This window comes from Ovis aries, chromosome 15, assembly GCF_016772045.2.
Source record: "Ovis aries strain OAR_USU_Benz2616 breed Rambouillet chromosome 15, ARS-UI_Ramb_v3.0, whole genome shotgun sequence".
Classification (NCBI taxonomy): Eukaryota; Metazoa; Chordata; class Mammalia; order Artiodactyla; family Bovidae; genus Ovis; species Ovis aries.
This window is the reverse complement of record NC_056068.1, coordinates 62,114,313-62,139,059: the sequence shown is the minus strand read 5'-3', so window position 1 is coordinate 62,139,059 and position 24,747 is coordinate 62,114,313. Positions and strand designations below refer to the sequence as shown.

The 24,747-nt window shown below is 36.8% G+C and overlaps 2 protein-coding genes across 7 annotated transcripts in view; one reads left to right on the top strand and one right to left on the bottom strand.

Annotated features, from left to right (window-relative positions):
* The window catches only part of CCDC73 (coiled-coil domain containing 73), a 151,851-nt gene extending 150,180 nt beyond the window's left edge, over positions 1 to 1,671 (top strand). For all 6 annotated transcript variants that reach the window (XM_027979601.2, XM_060399506.1, XM_027979599.2 and 3 more), the window contains one exon: positions 816 to 1,671. In XM_027979601.2, the coding sequence (XP_027835402.2) occupies positions 816 to 1,028 (213 nt within the window). In that variant the 3' untranslated portion in view covers positions 1,029 to 1,671. The remainder of the gene's footprint in view (positions 1 to 815) is intronic.
* EIF3M (eukaryotic translation initiation factor 3 subunit M) lies at positions 1,449 to 18,658 on the bottom strand. The gene is made up of 11 exons (XM_004016379.4): positions 18,559 to 18,658; positions 15,922 to 16,054; positions 15,058 to 15,196; positions 14,640 to 14,763; positions 14,448 to 14,542; positions 8,743 to 8,826; positions 7,774 to 7,873; positions 7,119 to 7,200; positions 3,554 to 3,697; positions 2,310 to 2,370; positions 1,449 to 1,639 (listed from the first exon to the last, which is right to left on the bottom strand). Exons 1-11 carry the CDS (start codon positions 18,598 to 18,600, stop codon positions 1,519 to 1,521), a joined length of 1,125 nt encoding a protein of 374 aa, XP_004016428.1. The 5' UTR covers positions 18,601 to 18,658; the 3' UTR covers positions 1,449 to 1,518.
* Positions 18,659 to 24,747: the final 6,089 nt, after the last annotated feature.

Sequence of the window (24,747 nt, the reverse complement as noted above, 5' to 3'; positions counted from 1 at the left end):
ATCACACATCCATAAGAAGTATTTTGCAGCCACTGACATTTGCTTATGAGCAGTTTGTATTGTACAGGAAACAATTCAGAAGGAAAAACTGATATAAAATTCTATAGAACAGTCAGCACTAAAATATAGATGTCAAAAATAGACTAATAGCAAACAGTACCAAAACGTTGACAGGTCTCTCTGGATAGCGGATTACTAGTGATTTTTAGTTTCTTTACACTTTTCTCTTTTCTAAACTTGTAGTTAATTATTTTATATTTAGAAAAAACCTTAAAAATACTTAACACAGTGTTAGAAATATGACCCAATGTGGTGCCTTGGAAACATGCCAATTTAACACCTCATTGCGCTTTCCTGTTTCTCCAACAATGGTGCTCTGAAGCCTAAGAGGAAACCTGAAGTAAAAGGCAGTTTCTATATGGCAGTTTACTTCCGTTAGCATTTTAAATTTTCCCCAGCCTTGATAGAAGATACAAAACATAGACTTGTTTGGGAAGGGAAGGGGAGTAGCAGACAAAAGAGATTTTTATCTGCATTGTTTTAAATATGTTTTCTTTCAAAGAAAGCTTAAGACCTTTAAGAAAACATTTGTGGTATCTCTGGAGTATATCTTGAAGAGCTACTTGAAGATCTTGAGGAGCTACTACATAAGCTTACAAACTCACATTTTATAGTTTTCGGTGCCAAGACAACAGTGGGTTTTTATCACATACCCCTAACTGCAAAGGCTGAAGGATTTTCTTTAAATGCTTATCGATGACTGGTTAGAAAATGAGTAATAATTTCAGTGGTAAAACAAGTTTGGTATTTCCTAGGTGAAAACAAAGCCTCTGAAATCAACTCCGCTACAAAGCCATTTTCAGGCAATCAAGATTAAAAATACTGATTTAGATGTGTCTTCTGGTGAAGATGACTGGCAGCACTTGCTAACAAATGAAATAAATGAAACTGAAAAGCTTCTAAGCTTAGAAAATGACAACCAACCTAAAAAAAGAAAAGCAGAAGAGATGGCAGAAAAAACAGATTAAAATAATGTTGATAAATGCTTTCAGAGTGAATTATTTAATTGAAATATCAATGTGGTTTCAATAGGAATATAATTTATAGCTAAAGCTTTGTAGTTCTACTCACTTTACCAACTTTTTTCTTTGATGAAATTATATTAATGTTGTGTTTTCACTCAATAAATGCTTCATTTAAGATAGCTAAGATTGCAAGGATGATATTAGCACTGAATGAATGGTAACATTTAATTCCTTTTAGTTAAATTTGTCTTTCCTCCATATACTCTTTCATCAAAGCTCTTGGTGCATCTCAAAACCCTTCCTTACGGAACACAACACATGTATTATACAAAATAGACAGTGACCCTTTGTCATTTATTACTTTGTATGCTCTGAAGATGGTGATTTCTTTTAAATATGAGACAATAAATGTCCAGACTGTAGTCAGATTTTAGCCTATGTTTTACTATGATTTTGATTTTCCAAAAAGAACAAAATTATACAGCATAAAAATTCAGGTGTCAGAAAGACTCAAAAGGCTGTTTTTCACTTTGTTCAAATTTTGTTTCCAGGCATTCAGTGTGTCATAGAGTTGTTGCCATTGCTGTTTTCCAAATGTCCGATGTGTGCTATGACTGGAAAAATTAAAAACAAAGTTATTAGTCAACCTTTTGTCCTTTGGTATTCTTTTATAATATAATACACTTGTATCTAGTTAAAACAGCAAGGCTAAATATATATAGGAGACAATATAGAGTTGTAAAAACGACTAGAAGCTTTTTTAAAACAAAACAAAAAACCCTTTATTTGCCATACTAATCCTAAACTGGGCTTCCCTTGTGGCTCAGCTGGTAAAGAATCTGCCTGCAATATCAGAGACCTGGGTTCAATTCCTGGGTTGGGAAGATCCCCTGGAGAAGGGAAAGACTACCCACTCCAGTATTCTGGCCTGGAGAGTTCCATGGACTGTATAGTTCATGGGGTCGCAAAGAGTTGGACACAACTGAGCGACTTTCACTATTCACACTAATCCTAAACCATCTATTTTCCTGAACTACATAAACCAGACACAGAAGTCATTAGTATTCTAGCCAGTGCTGAGCCATTAAATGAAATGTGCTGGAAAATAGGACTCTTTCATTAAATAAGCTAATCACATTCAGTCTGAACTTTAATAAAATTATGATAAATAGGAACTATTTAACTACAGTCAACTGATAAGAACACCACCTTGGTTCTCTATAAACATTTAAGTGAAATAGAATAAATTGTTCTACAAAATGCTGCAAAGTATTAGTGTCTTACCTGACAACAACTTTTCTCTGGGTTTGATCAATTTTGCAGTAGACCATTTTAGTTCTTACCGCTGGAAAAAAGATATTTTACATGACTTATTATATGGAAAAATTCCCAAGGAAAACAGCTGAAAGCACAAAACTGTGACCAAGTAAGCCATAATAAAACTTTACAGTTTCCCAACACTATTTTACAAACTGGCTCTTTGAAGCACAGCAGTATGATACAACCAAAAGGAAGGCCACATATATTTGTCCTCTGGTTTGCTGCACCAATCTGTATTAAATACCACATAAAAATTTTCAGTAAGAATTCTAGTGTTCTTCCTGAAATCACAAAACAGGAGGTGGGAAACAGTTTCTTAATAAGGTATTATAGGAGTGTTTGAGACTTAAGAGCATTCCAATGAAACAATGTCAGTAGTTCTGTGCATTTTATTAATCTTAAAATATCCTAATTCCATTGCACTTTATAAGGCAATTATTAAGGCTTCCCAGCCAACACAGGAGACCCAAGAGACATGGGTTTGATCCCTGGGTTGGGAATATCCTCTGGAGAAGGAAATGGCAACCTAATCCAGTTTCTTGCCTGGAAAATTTCATGGGACAGAGGAGCTTGCTGGGCTTCAGTCTACGGGGTTGCAAAGAGTCAGATGTGACTAAGCACAGCACACAATATAATTATTGAAGAAGGTCCTATTCCTAGGCCAATCACAAAAATGTGATAATGGTTAGTATTTTCAGATCATTTACTATGTGCCAGGCACCAAGCTGGCACATGCATTAATTACATGCATTAATTTATTTAATCTTCACAACCACAAATTAACTCCTACATTCAAGTTTCACAGCCGAAGACCCAGTCTCAAACACAGGTTTAATACTAAAATCTAGGCTCTTAACCACTACAATATTCTGCCCTAAAGGCCTTTTGTTCTACATGACTTCAAGAAATAGATACACACCAAAAACCACATGTGCTCATTCAGTTGTGTCCAACCCTTTGTGACCCTATGGATGGTAGCCTGACAGGTTTCTCTGTCCACGGAATTCTCCAGGCAAGAATACTACAGTGGGTTGCCATTTCCTTATCCAAAAAAAACCACATAGAAACTTACTGAATAATCCCACTCAGTTTTCACAGTACTACAAATATAATCTGCTCAACTACTAAACTCAGTTTCAAGATTAAAAATCTTATGTTTCATAGGGTAGAAAGAAATTCTAGAAAAGAAAATGTTCCAATTGCCTTACCATCAATAACAAATGCTTCAACATCATCAGCTCCAATCTGAAGTTCTTGTTGCATTGTGTCAAAAGAAATTTCTTTATTTTCCACTGCCATTCCCATAAAAGTAAGCAGTCTCATTTTTGCCATATTCTGTTCATGTAGTAGGCCTGAGAAACAATAGTAGTGAAGCCAGATAAGCATCCATACTAATTACAGCCCTGCATGATAACTCTTGTGTAAAACTGTCACAGTGTTAATTTTCACAAAGCTTCTTGTATTTGCAAACCATAAACTGACCCTATAATCATATTATGGAGCATTTAAAATTATTTTTCTATTACTATGTTTCCTTACTGCTTCAGTGCCACAGGTGACACATTCAATGTTAAGATCAGGCTATAAAATGATATTTTTAGGCCCTAAACATTTTGTACATTTTCTATTTTTAATATTTATTTTATATATTTTAGGAGATAAAGTATACAAAATACATTTCATAAAGAACATTCTAATTTAACTAAATTACTTAAAACTTATTTTTACTAATAAGCTCTTCATTTATACACAGGATTCTGTATCCATTGATACTTACTGTTTTCTGTGATACTGGTAAGCATGGAATTTTAAAATATGTTAACATACATTCAGTTATAAAAACATTAAATTTCCCTTTAGGCCACTTTGGATTTAATACTTAAAAGTCAAACTGCAAAAGTATATTTAACATTTACAGGTTGAAAATGATTAGTACTAGATAAAGTAATAGTGATACCTGTTCTTTTTAAGGCAAAAGTAGAAAACTACAAATAATTCAAATTTTGCCTTATAATTTCTAATGAAATATTATTATAATTATTCGGATCGTAAACAATTGTCAGACCTAAGAGCAAACTACCTAGTCCCCATCCTTTCTCTGTAAAAAAATTAAAATTGAGGAGTAAAGAGATTAAATGACTTACTTATTGGTTACAAAGTGGCAGTACTAGGTCTAAAAAATAAGTTCATATACAAAATAACTAGAAATACAAATATATACAAATCCAGAATACCCAAATTATCTATTCCTAAATAGAAGCTGAATTATAACAGATTACTCTATTTCATGTTAATTTCTTAAAACATTTCTAAAGTTAATTTAGAAATACTTATACATTCCTTTTCTCTGAACTTTCAAATTATGTAAACTCAGTGAATGGTACTCTCTAGTAATTAAGAGCCTCAAGTTTGTACTGGTGAAAAAGTTCCAAGTACTCCATAAATAAATTTGAAATTTATTATTAAATTTAGCACAAGACTAGGGAAGCCCATTAATATAGGACATAATTGTTAATTAGCTGTAATTATGATGCAGACTTTCTATTTGGCACTGATTCAACAAAAACATGATCATCATAACTCAAATGAATGAGGTACCCAAGTAAGTATTGCTAAGCAGGTTTAATGGAAATCTACAAGCATCAAAAAATCAATTAGTGCACATTAACCCTAATTAACAAATGCAAATTAGATGCTGATTAACTTTCCGAAGCAAGAAGGTAGCAACTGGACAACACTAGATTACATGTGGACATGTCAGGGCAATTCAGTTGACACAAGATAGTGCTACTGTTGGCCCAAGTTGTCAGTGTTAATAAAACGAAGTGTTTTGAGAATAACTGATGCTACCTGTGGAATCTACACATTTATAACCAGACTTTCAGCTGTAATAACATCTTAATACATTTAAAACCCAAAAATAAACATTTAATAAGATGTTTTGGATAAACAAATTACTAATAAATGATTGCTAATCTGCATAGATTGTGACAAACAAAAGGCCAAACAGGGATGATTTGTGGTTTACACAGAAATTGTTATGTTTTTCCTATCACAGAGAACTAATACAAAGTTTATTTGTATACAATATCTGTCAATACAAGAAAATTCCTTAACATTACCAGTTCTATGGACATACATATTGGCCTCTTTTACTATGATAAAATGATAGAAATTCCTAAAATTTCTAAGATATAATTTAAAATACTCGTGAAGTTAAATTTATTTTACTGCTACTCCTTGTGCAGTTACAAGATTACCATAAATCCAAAAACTTATCAGAGGGAAGATTATTTCTCAAGTGAATTATGTAAAACCGTGGTCTAACTCATGGAACTCTGCATTTAAAAACACTTCAAATTGATGTTTAAAACAAAGAATCAAATTTAAAGCCTTTAGGATTCTTATTCTCAAAATCAAATTATTAAGCCAGTAAAGTATGAGTTAAAGACTTGTAGAAAGCTGTGCTTTGTTTCATGAAAGTAGATTACCTTCAACGAGGAAGTCACAGTGTTGTGTGTCATATTTCAATTTTAAAGTTATAAAAAAATCTAATTTTATGGAAACATTTATTCATTACTAATATGTCAAAACCTTAATGCAGTAATAAAAAAATGTGCATCATTGAGCAATTTCTGCATTGTCACTGACCCCTGTCTTAAAATGCTGCAATATAGAAAACGTAATTTTAATGCATGCAATAGCTTATGAACCAGTGCTCCTTTGAAACAGTCAATTACACATCAATGGGGGAGTGTCAAAGTGTTAATTACTACTCCTTTTTCTTTGGTGCGTAAATAAAGAGGTTGCTGACATTAACATTCCATCACATAGCTTCATGCCACAAAACAAATTAACTGGGACAGAATGTGGTTTTCTGGGTCTAGTGCACCTGGCAAAGCACTGAACACAAACACACTTGCATCTACTTTATCTTGGTGTATTTCAAACGCCTTATTATGTTCAGAATAATTCAATCTTCCCTAACTCCAATGGCTGCACAAAAGTTATAGGTGACAGGAATTAATGATTACCAAATTGAGGACTAATAGTATAATCAAAGTAGATTATAAATGTATTCTTTATCTACACTTCAACCAACCAGGAAGACTAAATTCAATTTTAATATGGAAAATTACAACTGGCCTTTGTGTTCTGATCATCGTCCAGTAAAAAAACTAAGCACCTTAGCTTCATTTGTCTTCACTCTCTAAAAAACGGAGTTTTAGAACAATTAAACCTGTTCAACTACAGATTTCCTAAGGTTTCTTTTTAATTTTAGCCATGTTAAAAACATGCTCCAGAAAGAAAACACTGAACATATATGCAATCTGCTCAATGAGGATGAGTAAGAGTTCAGCAACATTTACTGAACTCTGTTGGTCTAGAAAGAAAATGTCAAGATAAAAATCACAAAGCTTAAACTTCCTATGCTGTCTTCAACAAACTGTCACACAAAATCACCATAACTCCACTTCTAACTTCATCTATAGCTTCACTTAGATCTGCTCAGGAATACAGTATACTTTGTTCATTGGGGCAGTGATGGAGAACCAAGTGTAAAAGACTGTATTAGAAGGAAAAAAGCTACTGCTACAATTATGTGACTGTGGCTTTTTAAAAGAAGTACCAAAAATTTAAATCACCATGCATCTAAGGAATAAGATACACCGCTGGTTAGGGTAATCTACACATAAGGCCATGATCCTATTTTTCTGGATCATACATTCCTATCTCTCCCTATCCCTCCAAAGAATAATCCCCAAAACTTACCAAGTGAATCAATGAAGTCTTTATTATTCTGATAAAACTTGACATATGATGCCAATTTAGCACTCACAAAAATGGTTAAAAGCTATACAAAAAAAAAAAAAAAGACAGTATTCAATATAGAATCAAGATTTATACTAGCTATTTAAGACACTGACTCCCAGCAAGGAGACTCTATATTCAATCTGTTTGATCAAATTACTATGTAAATCTGCTTTCGTCAAATTCACTTAAGATGAAAGAATCAGTAAATACAATGAGCTTTAAACGATTTACCCCAAAAGATGGCAGTAATGACATAGTACTAATAGAAAATAATCTGTAATGTATTTATAACTAGAAAAGTACATTCATGTGTTTTTAAGTATCAGACTTATTTTCCTAATTGGGGGCTAGCTGACACTATATAATATGAAGAAATTTGTATTCTCTAGGTTCATAATGGAGAAAATGAAGGAAAGAAAGGAAGAACAGGCGTGTTCAACAGTGGAGAAAAGCTAAATGTTAGTCCTAAATTTTAGTCTGTTCCTGATAAAAAATGAATAAATAGTTCTCTTTCTAGATTTCTCTGAGTTGTGTCCATTAATGCAAAGAGTTCTGGGTTCAGTGTGTTAGATTTAGGAGAAAACACTTTTCACATTAAGGATAAATTACTTACATCATGAATAAGCTCGCCTTCCAAAAACTTGACTGGTTTTAAAGTAAGAAGATGGTCAAAAAGGAATGCATTTGGATCTTTCAATGCTCGCACAATACACCTTAATTGGAAAACAAAATAAATCAAAGCTCAGAGTCTTGAAATTCAGGTACATTTCACTACCTTTGCAGATTGCAAAATATATTCAATTAAGTGAAATATCTAAGAGTTCAATATACATGGCATAAAAAATTTACAAAACTGGGGTTAAAACAGGCCAATAAATTGATCAGTGATGCCTGTTTTAACATGTATTATCTCATTTCATCCTCACAGCACCTCGAGACACTTAAGAGTATTATCAAGCCCACTTTACTAAAGATGAAACAAGCTCAGAAAAGAACTTGCCTGGTTTTAAGGGCTAATTAAGTGGTCAAGTATTTGAATGCAGGCATTCTAACCTGAGTCAACGACTATCTTTTCCACTAACTACCCTTTCTACCAACATCCATTATATACAAGTTCTTGGGAAGCAATAACCCTATGAAGAAATTACCAATTTCCATTCCATAGAGTTAAAAAACTGATCCTACTCTTATCGCTACTAAATAGACCTAAAACTGCTTGAAGCAGTTCTCATTAGCAATAAGTTAATTTTTATACAAATCCAACCTTTCCCCATCAACATTCTGTAATATTAAGGTAAAACCAAACCAAGATCAAGTTCTATTATTCAGGTTGGGAACCCCAATTGCAGGAATACCCCAAATAGCAAACACTGTATGGCTATTTCACATGCATTCTATGGTTCTTTCAATACCAAATCTTGAATTTTGGTAGCTACATTAGAATCATCATGGAGCACATGCTATCAAATGGCTTTGGATCACAGGTGGATGCAAGCATGACCTCCACTATATGACCAAATACTATAGCTTCCCTCTGCCCCAACGACGACAGCCATCACTGGAACACCATGTTAAACATTACCTGTGGGCATCAACTCGAGCCTGGGAAGCATTGTCCTCCGTGTAACTGCCTAACAATTCCACCATAACTTTTGATGCGGCATCACTAAAAAGAAATATAACTTTAGGAACTTCAGAGTATCATTACTGCCACTCATTCATTCAAAAATATTTACTAAGTGCCAATACTGGGCTGATGATACATATACATTGGTGACTCAGAGACACAGTTCTTCTCTATGGAAAGTCATGGAACTTTCCTTATAGTAGGAAAGAGAAACAACTAAGGAAAAATAACAATTAACGTGCCATAAAGGAAAATGGTGATGTTATGCAGTAATAAGAGTTGAGAGAGCAAAGAGGAGGCTATTTCATACAGAATGAGCAGGGAAAGTCTCTCTCTGAGGAAATGATACATAAGCGGAGATCTGAAGGATGTAAAATAATTGGCTATGAAGAGTATTGGTTGGAGGTGGAAGGCTGGGGCTGGATGACTTTCCAGGCAGAGAAGACAAGCTATAAAAAGCCCTAGAGAAGAAAAAAGTTGTTTTGTCTGAGAATAGTACAGCTGAACCTGCGCCAACACCAGATATTTAAATAACTCCACTAATGACACCCTTCCAATTAAATCACCCCCAGAATTATATGATCAATTTTGACTGCAGTGAAAAGCACAATTAAAAGCATCAACTCAATCTGAACTTAGACAATGTTTATCTTCACCCTTTATTTCTTTTTTTAAACTGATGAAATCTTCAGCCAGTTATAGAAAGCTTCAGTTTGCTAAGTAGGAGAAACACCCTTTTCATTTGCTAAAAACCTTTCTCTTCTCCCTACGTCTGGATTCAACCTGGATAAAATCAGTAAGAGCTATACTATTTATTTTTTAAAAGTTAAATGACATTCTAAAACTTCCCACAAAACTAAGGTTCAAATATATTACCTTGTGGGGGCGGGGGGGAGTGGGAGGAAGGCTCACAAGGGAGGGGATATATATATATATACATATATATATATACACACACACTTATGGCTGAATTCATGTTGCACAGCAGAGACAACACTGTAAAACAATTACCCTCCAATTTAAACAAATTACTATCCTGTGATACACTGCAAGCATGGGCACACTTTCCAGTTTTAACAGCCATAGTATACTTCAGTTGAATACATCTTATTAAAGAAAACCTGAATTCACAAAGATCAAATAGTCCATTTAAAGAACACAGTATCTGACATATAATAAGGCCTCAGAAGGTGTCACACAATTTGCACTCATCAACCACCAATATGAATAAAATCATGAAGGAGACACCAATAAGTGTACGCATTTCTTACTAAGAGGGCGAGGTAACTCCCAAGAAGCAAAAACAACAACAAAATGACCATTTTCTGTGTACTAGGCAAAAACCAAATCTTAAAGCAGCAGCATGACAGAAATCTATAGAGTTTAAATAACTATCCTCTCCTAGTTCCCTAAGCATGGGGAGCATTCACCGACTCAGGGCCCATCGCTGCCCAACACCTTGGGAATCCAATGGTGGACAGACAAGGTCCTAACCTTCCCTGAGCCTTTACTGCTTTGTGATATAGTCACCAAGGCGTGTCCAACTCTTCTGCAACCCCATGGACTGTAGCCCGCCAGGCTCCTCTGTCCATGGGATTTCCCAGGCAAAGATTCTGGAGTGGGCTGCCATTTCCTTCTCTAAGGGATCGTCCCAACTCAGGGATCAAACCCACGTCTCTTGTGTCTCCTGCACTGGTAGGTGGACTCTTTACCACCGAACCACCTGGGGAGCTCTCACTGAGCCCACATCCTCGTAAGCCTCTTAGCTGAGGGTGTGAAGTGCTATGATAAGTGGAGGGCACTGTAAGTACAGGAGGAGCAGTTCAGGCAGAGTGAAGGAGTTGAGTGTGGGTCTAGACCAAACAGAGGGCACCTTTCCACGAAGCACGAGGCAATAAATGTTTTAGGCTTTAGAGGTCACAGTCTCTACCTCAACTATTCAAATCTTGGCGAAAGCAGACATAGATAATACATAAAAATGTAAATGTGGGCGTGTTCCAATAAAATTTTATGGATACGGAAATTTGCATTTCATATAATGGCCACATTTCAAGAAATAGCCTTTTTTTGACGCCCCACCCCGACCCCAATCAATCAGTTAAAAATGTAAAAACCATTCTTAGCTTGTAGACCATACAAGAACAAGTACCAGCCTCTCTGGTCCAGACTGGGAAAGAGCATGGGGCTTTTGTATCTGACACAGTTCACTGTCTAGAGTATGATAACCAAGAGGAAGAGTATGTGGGTGGGTGTGCATAAAAGAGAGGAGGAGAGAAATGGACGGAGGGAATGTCTATATGGAGAAAGCAAAGTTTTTTGCAGCTTTTCACTGCACCATATAAAAATGGCGAGATTACTGTCACATTCGCCAAGTCACACTACAGCAATAAATGGAAGCCCACGTCAGAAAGGACTTCTATATCACCCTAAGAATTTTGTACTGTGCCCTAAAGAAAATGTAAACCTGAAGAATGACATGCTGAAATTTTTGTTTCACAAAATCACTGTAAATAGAATAAAGAGAAGATGACTTTGAGATGTCTAGCTAGGAAAACAGACTAATTCAGAGGGAGAAAACGGAAATTCATTTTGGACATACTGAGTTTGAGGCAACCATGTGTGCTACGCAATCATGTTTGACTGTTTGTGACCCCACGGACTGTGGCCCGCCAGGCTCCTCTGTCCATGGAGATTTTCCAGGCAAGAAAACTGGAGTGTGTTGCCATGCCCTCCCTCAAGAGAATCTTCCCAATCCAGGGACTGAACCTAGGTCTCCCGCATTGCAGACGGATTCTTTACTGTCTGATTCACCATGGCAAGGCCGCAACTAGAGAGAAACAGGTGGAAAGCAGCTGAACATAAAGACCTAAAGTTCAGAAGAGAAGCTGGGTTTAAAGCCTGGGAAGGGCATACACGCTGTATTCCATAAACCACCGTTTCATACTGCCTTATGTCACTGCTGCTTACATCTATGGCTTTTGCAACATGTCCGTTTTTCAGAAATAGTCATTCACATGGCACATATATACTGAGTGCCTACTCTTGTCAGACACTGTCCTAGCAATGAACAGCAAGTTAAGGCCCTTGTGAAACTTACATTCTGGTGGGGACTGACAGATAATAAACATTAAAACATAGTAGGTCAGTTAATAGTAAGTGCAATGGAAGCAATAATAAAAGAGGGAAGGTAGGGGGGAAGCAACGCAAGGGTAGAGGAATGTTGTTATTTTCACAGAAAGAAGCCAAAGAAGGCCTTTCCAATGAGGCAACAACTGAGGGAGGGAGGGAGCCACAAATGAGTTGTGAATGAAGCAAAGACTCTAGACAGAAGCCCCAGAAGTCAACTGAAGGAAGCGTTTCAACAGGGAAAGAATGCTGGCCTGTGACAAATGCTGCAGGTATTTCTTAATACGTTAACATTAGGGTGTGTCTAGGAGAGGACAGATGGGTACTGATGTCCTATCTCAATTTCTCTGAGAACTAGCTTTGGGATTCTTTATTAGGTGATCTTAGTTACTTCCTTTTTATGCATAAAAGACTGAGGATCTACTAAATAGCAATCAGAGACACCACCCAATGAGTAGTCATCAATGACACACATCATTTTAAATGACTATACCAGAAAAAAAAAAAAAAAAGACTAATTTTTTAAGATGAGCTTGAAAAAAGTGAAAAGGATAATGACAGGAATAAAATATCTAATATTTACTGAGTGCTTTCTTAATAATAAAACCACTGTTTTAAGAACTTCGTGTATATCTTATTTAATCTTTCCAATAATGCTATTAGGTACATACTACTATTATTTCCACCTTGAAGTTGGAAATTGAGGTACAGAGATTTATTTAGGGTCATAGAGCTAGCCTGAAGGTTAAGATGGTAAAGAATCTGCCTGTAATGCAGGAGAGCTGGCTTTGATCCCTGGGTTGGGAAGATCCCCTAGAGAAGGGAATGACAACTTACTCTAGTATTCTTGCCTACAGAATTCCATGGACAGGATCCGGGCAGGCTACAATCCATGGGACTACACAGCTGGACATGACTGAGCAACTAACACATAGCTAGTAGTAGGAAGGCCAAGGTTCAAATCCCAGTAGTTTTATTCCACTACCTACACATTTATCAGTTCAGTTCAGTCGCTCAGTCGTGTCCGACTCTTTGCGACCCCATGAATCGCAGCACGCCAGGCCTTCCTGTCCATCACCATTCAAACTCATGTCCATCGAGTCGGTGATGCTATCCAGCCATCTCATCCTCTGTCATCCCCTCCTCCTCTTGCCCCCAATCCCTCCCAGCATCAGTCTTTTCCAATGAGTCAACTCTTCGCATAAAGTGGCCAAAGTACTGGAGTTTCAGCTTCAGCATCAGTCCTTCCAAAGAACACCCAGGGCTGATCTCCTTTAGAATGGACTAGTTGTTATAGTGTATATTAAAATACGGATTCCTTCTCCAGTAGCTTTCATGCCCTCCCTTTTGAAATGGTCTGACATAAAACTATTTAACACTTACTGACAACTGGCTGGAATGCTGCCACAAGTGTGCAAGCAGGTAACAGACAGTAGCCACTGATACAGAATGAAATAGGGTATTAATGCAAAATTCCCTGCTTACTTCTTTTATAATAAAACACTGCAACTTTCACAACAAAAATATAATTTTCTCTTGTATTATTAAATGTAAATGGTCTGTAAAAACTTACATTAACATAACATAAACACTATTATTGATCTTCTCTAATATATGAAACACCCTAGCACTGAAAGCCACTAAAAATTGTCCAATAAAAGACTGATTACTTTTTCTAAGTTTTTAACCACTATGTGAAAAGAGAAATTGAAAAGCTAGGTCAAAATGGCAGGATTATCCTTCAATACTGATCCTAAAAACTGGACCAAATCTATCATTTGGTTGCATCCATAACTGGCTGAGGAATAAATCTTTGGGGCATGCAGTTTGCTGGGCTAAATACAAGCCCTAGAAACTCAAGACCTTGCAAAAGCACAATAAGATTTAGTCTAGTCTATTGCAAAGCTGGGCTTCCTTGGTAGCTCAGATGGTGAAGCGTCTGCCTGCAATGTGGGAGACCTGGGCTCGATCCCTGGGTTGGGAAGATTCTCTGGAGAAGGAACTGGCAACCCACTCCAGTAGTCTTGCCTGGAAAATCCCATGGACAGAGGAGCCTGGCAGGCTACAGTCAACGGAGTCGCCAAGAGTCGGACATGACTGAATGCCTAACACTTTTCTTTCACTTTCATTGCAAAGTTTCATCTCAGGGACACTGTTTATATAAGAGACACTGACTAAGGGAAACTGACTGATAGACCCTCACCACCATTAAACAAAAGTGATAGCACTACCTGTACTAAGACATCAAAGCTTAGTCTAATTAAATAACTCAGTCTAATGTTACACAGCTTTGGGATTAACAGCTGTACCAGTTTTAGGAAAGCAAGTTTTGCTTTTTAGAAAGTTTAAAGATGGGAAAAACTATTTCAAACTTGGCAGTTATCTTTAATTTAGTAGGTGAAATTTACACAAAGAGATTTATAGCAACTCCTTAGAGAACAAAGTAAGACCAAAAGCACTTATCCTACTTGTCTTTAAAAAACAGTCCCAACTACTTATATTGCCTGTTAAGTCAGTACATTAATTCTGAATACCTTTTCTTACAATCCACAAGTGCCTCATAAAGTAGTCTTAAAAGGGTATGTTTTTTTTCAGTGGTGAGGTTCCAGTCAGAAATCCATTTTCTAACCTAAAACGAGATTGATAAAAGGAGAAAATTTAGTGACATGGTGAACATATTTGCTTATTTCTTATAAGCAGAACAAGTATTCCACATCATAACTCACTTGATCCAGCTCAGTTGGAATATACTGGATGGCCCCACAAGATGCTGCCACTTTAATGAGGCTGCAATACACTGTATATCTTACAGGAGTATTCTTATCCATCCCATGGAAAAGGTTGCTTAGCCTGGTAAACAAACAAATGATAAAGCAGTGCTTGAGATCAGTGACTATGGTGAGTGCATTGAGGCCATCCGCTCTGACAACAAACTTCACAGATACTGCTATGAACATCACACTGCAAGGAGGGAAATGGAGCCCAAAGACACACCACCAATAAGCCACAGCTGAGAGTCAAGTTCTAGAATTGTTTTTACAAATAAACGACAGTAACATGACAAACTCCTTGCTTTTTACCAATAAATGACAGGAACATGAAAACCCCATAGGAAAACTGAGCCTCCTTCAGTTCTTAACTTACAACTGCAGTCTCAGAGATGGACGTTCACCTTCCCGAAATTTGACCAGTTTCTCACACAGGCTTTCAATCAGACCTTCTTGCTTATCTGGTTCCAGGATCAACAGGAGGGATACCACGCTATTCATCACACTTTCAACATCTACACGAGTATGGATGACATAACAGTGATACTATAATATTTAATGTATCGAGTTAAATATGTATTTCCAGAATTTTAATATACCAAAGACCACTGAACATAAAACTTAAAAAACTAAAAAACAGAGAAGACATGAATTTAAAATAACCAGCTCTGCTGTACCATTATCATTCAGAAAACAACTTCCACACTGTATTAAATGAGGAAGAAGTTACTACCCAGGATCTGGTTTTTAACCAGTAAAGCAGAAGACTGAGTCACACCTCCATACAGTATACAGTTTCAGCTTTACTGCCAAGATACTAATTATATGCCAAGTTTAATCTCAAACCTTAACCAGAGATTTTAGGACTCCTAATTTTCAAAATTTCCCATTTTATCTCAATAAATAGAGGATTAGTCAAATAATTAGCTTTTCAATTACCTGAAACTGCATCCCATTTGGTAACGTAAACCTTATGAAGAGATTCGTATTTTTTAGTTCATTCTGAAATTAGCAGTATTTACTGTGTGCAATAACACTCAAAAAACAGATGTGAATGTTTTCTCAAAACAGGCTTACTTCACAGGTTTAACAGATGAGAATAAATCGAAAGTGTGTGCAAAGATTAAAAACAATGGTGCTTTTAAAGTTCTAAGGTCTAAAACAAAACAAATGTAATTCACAACAATGTTTTAAAAGTACGTCTATGATTAGTAATAATACAAAAAATTTAAAAACAAACCTTTATCATCTTCCTTCAGACATACATCACAGGCTTCAATAATCTGAGCTAAATCTACATGAAGGCCACCTTCTGAGTTCTCTTCTGAAATTTCAGCTCCTTTAGATTTCAAATAAGCACGAAGCTCAGCAGCCTGTTGAATCAAATAAGATTGCTCTATATCTATTAGATGAACTATAAATTACAAAAGGCAAGCTCTAAAAGCATTCTGTCCTGTTTCTTAAAAAAATTAATAAATAAAATGTGAATATCACGTTTAATGATGACTTTAAATTATTTTAAAGTTTCTCCCCGCTAGCCCATCCACCATCAGTCTCAAAGGGCTCAGACGGTAAAGCATCTGCCTACAATTCGGGAGACCCGGGTTCAATCCCTGGGTTGGGAAGATCTCCTGGAGAAGGCAATGGCAACCCACTCCAGTATTCTTGCCTAGAGAATCCCATGGACGGAGGAGGCTGGTAGGCTATAGTCCATGGGATCGCAAAGAGTCGGACACGACTGAGCAACTTCACTTCACTTCAAACAAGTAGCTACATAAACCCATTATGACCCCCACACTGATCACCTCCAGAATGTCTCTCACATCACCTATATATCCTGCTGGATTCTCAGTATACAGCAAAAGCCTTTCTAACATAGCCCAAGCTTTTTGGGGGGGGCAAGTGGGGAAAGGTAATAAGTGATCTGTTTTAAAGAAATTAAGTTTTACTGCTCTCAGGTCTATGTAACACGGATAATTTTAAAAGTTACAGACATTACCCTGGTAAGGGAGTAATCATTTGTTAAGTAAATGTTTGAGGACCTATCTGAGATAAGCACTGTAAGAGATACAAAAATAAGAAGATGCCTTTGAATGTTGCCCTTAATATAATGTTTCTATCAAATTGCATCTATGCATACCTGGATCAGAAAGCACTGCTGGACCTATAAACACATAACTATAGTACCACATCCAAGTATTTAGGCATTTCCTACTCTACCACACACATAATATTTAATAACTTATTCTTTTCAGGACTCGGATTTATGGCAGCTATTCATGAATGTAAACAGTGTTTAAGATAATAAAGAACTGAAATGGAGATGTAGGGACACCATTAGCACATATACAGGCATCACATTTCTAATCCCACAGCTATGTCTGGCTACCTAAGTATATGAAACCTGCAGATCTGATGGCACAATCTTTTCAGGTAACACAGAAACTTCACATGAGTTAGTATTATAAATAAGATTTCATAAAACAAATCTCACCATTTCAGATAGCACTAAACTATCACTGTATATTGCTCTATGAAGGAGACATAGTACAGTGCCCCCCTCCCCCCGACCAAAGGCATTTATTTACTTTCTGCTTTGCATGCACAAAGCAGACTATCCAGTCAACACTTTGCTATTTTCATCTGGCATCCCTAACTGGCCACAGGTGGTTACTCTAATCGAGAGCTTGATGAAGTTAAATTCCTGAGGCAATCATCTATTTACCCAAAAGGAATGGATAGGGTGAAACAAGAACAGCAGCATAAACTAACTAGAAAAGACACTTTAATATAATCAATGGCAAAACTTTTTTTAAAAAATTGATTTAATTGGAGGCTACTTTACAGAATGGCAAAACTTCCTGCATCAACAACCCTTTTCCATTTACAACAAAAACAAAAACAAACTTTTTTTCCCCCAGTAATCTAATAGCCTATTGTTGATAACCTGATTCCATTCCTCATCATAGGCTTTTTTTCCTTCCACATCTTTTCTAATAATGCTCAACTCCTTCCCTAGCTTTTTCCCCCCATTTTTCTTTCCCTTACTCTGCTCTTCAGGTCTGAAAGTTATCTTAGACTAGTAATGTTTTCTCTTCTATCGAAACCAAAATTTCTATGTTAGTAGAGTAGCAGAAAACTACAGAATGACAACACTTAAAACTTTGGAGAAGAGTTTTCAGTTCTGCAAAATTAAGGAGACACTCCCTTCGAGCTTAGTTAAACTTGAACTTGAGACTTCTCCGTTTAAAATGAGAAGCATTACCCACGCATACATACCAAAAAGCAAACAGAAACTTAAAAATATTAAGACCATTCACCAGGTGGATGCCTCAAAAGTCTGGGGGTGGAACTGATGTTATGCTTTCAGATCTCTCACTCTTGCTCAAGTAAGAGTATAAAATACAGTCTACATACGGTCACATAGTAGTAAAGCCATCTTGATCTTTAGTACCAAATTATTTTTCCCTGAACTGCTTACGCCTTCTGAAGATTCGCCACCTCCCACTCTGGATGTGGCTGCATTTCGAGGACGGAAACAGATCCCCGTCTCATGAGTCAAAAGTACTGTATCGACACACAGAAGTGACTACGAGAGTCCCGACGCCAACCAGGAAGTAGGCTGTGGAGCCTGGGAACCAGCGCTGGGAGGGCCGGGTGGCGGGCTGGTGCAACTCCAGGCCCGGAACGTGCGCCCCTGCCTCTCGGCCTGCCCACTCCCGGATGCGGAGGACACAATCGCGGCTCTCGACTCTGGGGTTGGCTCCGCGGGGCAGCGTTCCACCCGCCTGGCCCGGGCTCAACCCCGACTCGGCCCCTCACATCCGAGTCTCCCCCCAGCTTCCACCCTGGCGGCATCCGCGGCCCGGGAGCACACCTGATCTTCCTCGCTGATGTCGATGAACGCCGGGACACTCATGGTGAAGGCCCGGGCACCGTGGACGTTGCGCTCCCAAACCACGCCGACCGGAAAAGGGAGCTGGGCCGCGCGGCGGCGCCTCACAACCGCTTCCGGGTCACCCACCGCGGGTCTTGCGGGGCGGGGTCATCGACAGGGGCGGAACCACGGAGACCAATCCCAGCACGCATTCTGACTGGGGGCGGGGCAGAGGGGAGCCAGGGCACGCGCAAGGGGTCTCCTTCCAGGATGCCTCCAGCCCAGTCTAACTTCGGTAGTAGAGTTGCTGCTGCGTTTGTGGCTCGCGGAACCTACCTAGCGTTTTGAAGTTTTAAGGCAAATTTTTTTCAACTTATAATTTAACCCACTTTTAAACCTTTATTGAGGGACTAACTAGCAGGCAGTGCACTCTGCCCTGGGGATAGCAGAAGTTTTCAAGGTAAACTCCCGCACCGGGAGTGGAGGCACACAGAAGACAACAGTACGAAGTATATTAGAAGGGCTCTCCTGGATGGCATCCTGTGTAACAGCACAGGCTGCCGAATCGAGTTCTTTGGGGTGGAATCCCTGCTGTACCGTCTGATGGATTTGTGATTTGGGGTAATTGCTTAACCGCAGCGTTTCATCTTCCTGTTGGAAAAATAAAATCAAGTACTTAACTTATGGTGGAATTGTGAGGACTAAGTAAATTAATAAAGCAGTTAAAACACGGTGAACTTTGGATGTCTTAGCTATTATTCAGTAGTCACGTAACTGTTAACTGGCAGTACTAAGAGAAAAGCAGAGAAAGGAGTGGTGTGTGTATGACTGTGTGTGCATGCCTTTTAAGATAGAGTGAGCAAAGAAAATGGATCAAGTATTAATGAGAACTGAAGGAAACGAGGAAAGTACCAATGAATAAATCTGCCGGAAACCTTTTCATGCAGAAGACAGCAAGGAAGGGACTTGAAGCAGGTGCAAGGAATGTGTCTATTTTGGACATTCCATATAAGTGGAAGCATAGCAATATGTGGCCTGTCTTTTTTCATTTAGCATGTTTTCCGTTTCAAGGTTGTAGCATGTATTAATCCTTCATTCCTTTTTATTGCTTAATAATATTCATTGTTACGCATATACCATATTTTATCCATTCTTCAGTGGGAGTGCATTTAGGTTGCTTCCATTTTTTAGCTACTATGAACAATGTTTTTTGCAACATCCATGCACAAGATTTTGCAGGAACATGTGTTTATATTTCTTTTTCCTGGGAGTAGAATTGCTAGGTTATAGGGTAACTTTATGCTAGTTTTTTTGAGGAGCTATTTTCCAAAAAGGCAGCAGCTTTATTTTTAATAGTCCTAAATAAGAAACAACCCAAAGTTCATCAACAGGTGAATGGATGGACTTTTCTGGCAGTCCAGTGGTTAGGATTCAGCACTTAAACTGCCATGGCTTGAGTTCAACCCCTGGTGGGGGAACTGAGATCCCACAGGTAGCATAGCGTGGCCAAAAAGACCCCCAAAACACAGGTGAGTGTATAAACAAGTTGTTATATATTCATGGAATACTGCTCTGCAGTAAAAAATGATGGAATATCAATACATGCAACAATACAGATGAATCAAAATAATTTGTTGTGTGAAAGAAGCCAGACATACTGCATGATTCCACTTATATAACCTCTAGGAAATGCAAACTAAAGTAGCAGCACTGTAGATTGTTGTTGCCTAAATGAGGAGAACTAATGCTTAAAAATAGTATCTCAGATCGAATTGGTTTTTAAATGCATCAAAAAATTTAGCTTTATTTTGTTAAACAAAATAAATGTTATGTGGGCTTTTTTCCCCCCTTTTTAAGGGAGACAAGTCTCTTAGACAAGTGGTACAAGATATAGTGTCTATTTTTCTATAAAAGGCATGTTTCATATATTCCAAAGTTTCAGATAAAAAAGTTTAGCACCAACTGAAGAAATTTGGAGCCAGCTGAAATTTGAGCAGACCAATTTCAGCTTGATCCTATGCCCAAAACTAAAACAGGTCAACTAGTGTGTTAAAGGCAATAAAATGAGTTGTCATTTATGCTGCCACAATAAAAAACCTATTATTATTGTGTCACATTCTTTAATAGAGTTTCTTGAAAGTATACCTCGAAATTTTCAAAAAGTGAATTGAACAGATCTCCTATCTTCTAAAAAGGAATATTCTCTAGCTGATTTTTTTATCTGAAAAATACAACCAAATATTTATAGTTTTTCTTTGTTTCTTAATTTGTCTGCTTTTGCTCTAGGAATATCCCCTTGTTTTTTCTAATCAAAAATTCTGGAAAACCTAGGTTTAACTATATTTTTAATTATCTTATTTGAAAGGACCATATTAATATATTCACATGAAATTTTATCATTGGAACAAAATTACATATTTTGTAAGAAGAATGCTTTGTGTGATATTGATACTCAAAATTTGTCTTCAAGTTTGTATCAAGTATCTCAAAACTATGGAATGATTCATCTGATAAATAAAAGTATATTTTTATGCTATAATAGTTGATTGTAGTTGATTATCTAAATAGTAATGCTATATTTTAAAGGATAACTTATTTGAAATGAGCACTATATATAATAATTAATCATCATTCTTTTACTGAATCAATATTCTCTGAACACTGAGAAGGTGGAAATGTTCTCATTATTCCATTTCTTCACTTATGGAAGTGGCTGATACAAAGAAAGTGTAATAAATATGTGTTATATTAGTGAATGATATCATAAAAGTTAACTAAATTAGCATATAATGAATCTCTGGTCTTTTCTTTAAATTTTAATTTTGTATGAAAAACAGATGACTACAGCATTCTAGAAAGAGATGGAAAAGAGTGAGGGAAAATGGTGTGACAGAGACTGCTACTTGTCAGCCTGCTATCCATCCTCTTATTCCTTAGTTGCAAATCCTCCCTGTAATGTAGGTGTGGCAATGCATCATCCTTTCTTGCAACTAAATTTATCAGCCTTACGGCTGGGATAGCCAATAAGATGTAAACAAAAATTTGGGGAGGAGCTTCTGGGAAAATGCTATAAAGGGAGCAGACTCAGTCTGGAAGCTGACTCTTCTGTCCTTGGCCTTTTCTGCTTCTTGCAGCCTAAAAACACACATACTTGATGGTGGGAGTTTGAGTAACCAAACTAAAACCAAGATGTGATCTTAAAGGTAGAAGCTGTGATAATAGACAGGAAAGCTGGAAAAGCCTTGTCTTGAAAGTGAAAGTGTGTGTTGGTCAGTCATCTCTGACTCTGCAACACCATGGACTGTAGCCCTCCAGGCTCCTCTGTCCATAGGAGTCTCCAGGAAGAATATTGGAGTGGGTTGCCATTCCCTTCTCCAGGGGATCATCCTGACAGGGATCAAACCCGAGTCTCCTGCATGGCAGGCAGAGTCTACAAGTCTAGATGAGCTATCTAGACTTGTCTTACATAAGAGAAAAATAAACCTCCATCTTGTTTAATCTACCATTATATTGGATTTCTCTAATATTCAACTAAGTCTAATCCTGATTGACACAGAGAAAAAAGTTTGAAATCTAAAGTTATGCTGCTGCTGCTGCTAAGTCACTTTAGTCGTGTCCGACTCTATGCAAATTTAAAAAAAAATAAAAAGCTTATTTAAGTGTAGGTTAGCACATTTTTTGTAATGTGTATTTATGGTGGGAATCTCTCTTAGGGCTATTGTGGTATAGCACTGAATTTACAAACCAACTATCATCTTAAGATCTCAGATTTATAACATAATTAAATTTTATACTAGTGATGCAACATGTGATTATAGTGACTTTGTAGGTGAAACAACTAATGTTTAAGCCAGTTAACTGATGGCTTACTGAAATGCATTGTATCTGAGCTGTAGATTCAGCAGTGGAACTAATACAGTCCCAGAGACCATTAGAAAACATTAATCTTCTCAATTAACTTTCCCAAATTCATAAGGATAACTTCTTCATTTCACATGACATAGTCAATAACTGAAGCATTCATAAATCCGTTGAAGCCAAAGAAGACACATTCGTGATTTATGTTTTTAAAATAATTTCAGAAAGACATGTTTATACTAGAGGGAAAATCTTAACACAGTCATCAAGAGGCATACCATCCGCAAACCATGAGAATGCAAGGGTAGTTTTATGAGCTGATAATTTTTACATTTTTGGAAAAAAATTATTTTTAGCTTCTATATAAGCCACACTAACCACAATCCTGTGAGGTATTATTTTTAAAGTTTTATTGAACAGAGGCTCGGAGGAGTTAGGCAGCTTTGCCAGCATGAGACATAGAGCATCAGTCAATATGGATTTCTATTCAAGTCTGTCTCACTTGAAAATTGTTGCTCTTGCCGCTTTTTTTGTGGATTCGTGATGATTTTATTTCCAAAATAGAATGTAAGAGGTCTTTACCTGGTATGGAATATGTACTTTCAAAATAAACATTTGTATTGAAGTGTAACATGTTCAGAAAAATGTGCCAATCATAGCTGGATACTTTGCTGAATTATCACAGTGAGCATACACATGCAACCATTATCCAGGTCAGATAAAGAGCATTCATGAGCCATTGGGGAAATGCAAATTGAAACCAAAATAAGATGTGCTTTCAGATCCATAGAATAGCTATGATAAAAAAGACAGACAATAACAAGTGTTGATGAGGATGTGGAGAGTTTGGAACCCTCATACACTGATGATGAGAATGTAAAATGGTACAGCCACTCTGGGAAAGTCTGGCAGTTTCTTAAAAGGCTAAACATAGAGTGATCATATGATGCAGAATTTCCTCTCCTAGGCATATATCCAAGAGAATTGAAAATGTATGTCCATGCAAAAACATATACACAAATGTTCATAGCAGCATTATTCATAATAGCCAAAAACATTCATAATAAGCAAATATCTATCAATTGATGAATGGATAAACAAAATACGGTATATTTATACAATGGTATATTATGTGGCAATAAAAAGGAATGAAACCACATGAAAGAAACTTGAAAATATTATGCTAAGTGAAAGAGGCCAGAAACAACGCATGTTATATGATTCCATTGGTGGTGTGTGTGTGTGTGTTGCGGGAGCAGGAAGAATGAAGAGGAAGAATGAAGAACGGTAACTAAAGGGTAAGAGGTTTTTTATGGAGTGAGATGAAAATGTTCCCAAATTGATTTAGGTACTGGTTGCACAACTCTGTGAATATAATAAAAACCACAGAATTACAGGGTTTAAATGGGTGAAGTGTGTGGTATGGGAATTATATCAACAGAGCTGTTTTGTTTTTTTAAAAAAATAATGTACAGAAGACGCAGATGGGGAAAGAAATAGCATCTTCATTATGGATAGAAATAGATAATATGCTTTGGTACAGTGGTTTTAAAGACAAAGAAATAGAACTTGAATGACTTCAAGTATATCAATCTATGTGAGTGCTTGAGGTTTTTATCTGTGTTCAATATATAAAACAGTGAAACAGAGAGAAAACTGAAAGATGTAATATTTTGTATGGTAAGTGTGAATTTTACTTCATACATAATATATTTTCCTGAATTTGAATGATATCTTTAAAATCAAAATTTATTCTTTTTAGATTGTTAATTATTTAAAAACTTATATACATATGTATGTGTGTATACAGGTATATATATGTGTGTATATAGGTATATACATGTTCATAAAATTTAACTAAAAAATGATTTCACTGTCTACATTTTTTATGGTCCCAGTTATATAGTTTTATTTCATAACTATCATTGAAAATGATTTTGTCATGTAGTTGAGTAGGTGTTTAAAGATAAACATGCTAGGGACACTTCTGCACATGTCATAAGTGTATCGCTCAATAAATCTTCACATACAAAAATACCAGAACCAAATTAAGAGAGAATAAAATGAGAACCTCAAAATACCCTCTTGTGTGCCCCTCCAATCACAACTTTCCTAACAATCACAACACAATAGTGGTAAATACTATTCAGATTTCAAATAGCGTGGATTAGTTTCGCCTCTTTGTGTTAATTATAAATAGAATCACATAATATGAACTCTTTGGTTTCTGACTTCTTTTGCTCAACTATGTTTGAGAGACGTATCCATTTGCTGCATGTAGCGGTAAATGGTTCCTTCTCACTGCACACAGTATTCCATAGTGTAAATGTA

Coding starts and splice junctions, on each gene's coding strand:
- EIF3M (XM_004016379.4), bottom strand. CDS start 18,600: ATGAGTGTCCCGGCGTTCATCGACATCAGCGAGGAAGATCAG. Junction 14,543..14,639: donor TTCCAACTGAGCTGGATCAA/GTGAGTTATGAT, acceptor ATCTCGTTTTAG/GTTAGAAAATGGATTTCTGA. Junction 8,827..14,447: donor CTTGTGGATTGTAAGAAAAG/GTATTCAGAATT, acceptor ATTTCTTTTTAG/TGATGCCGCATCAAAAGTTA.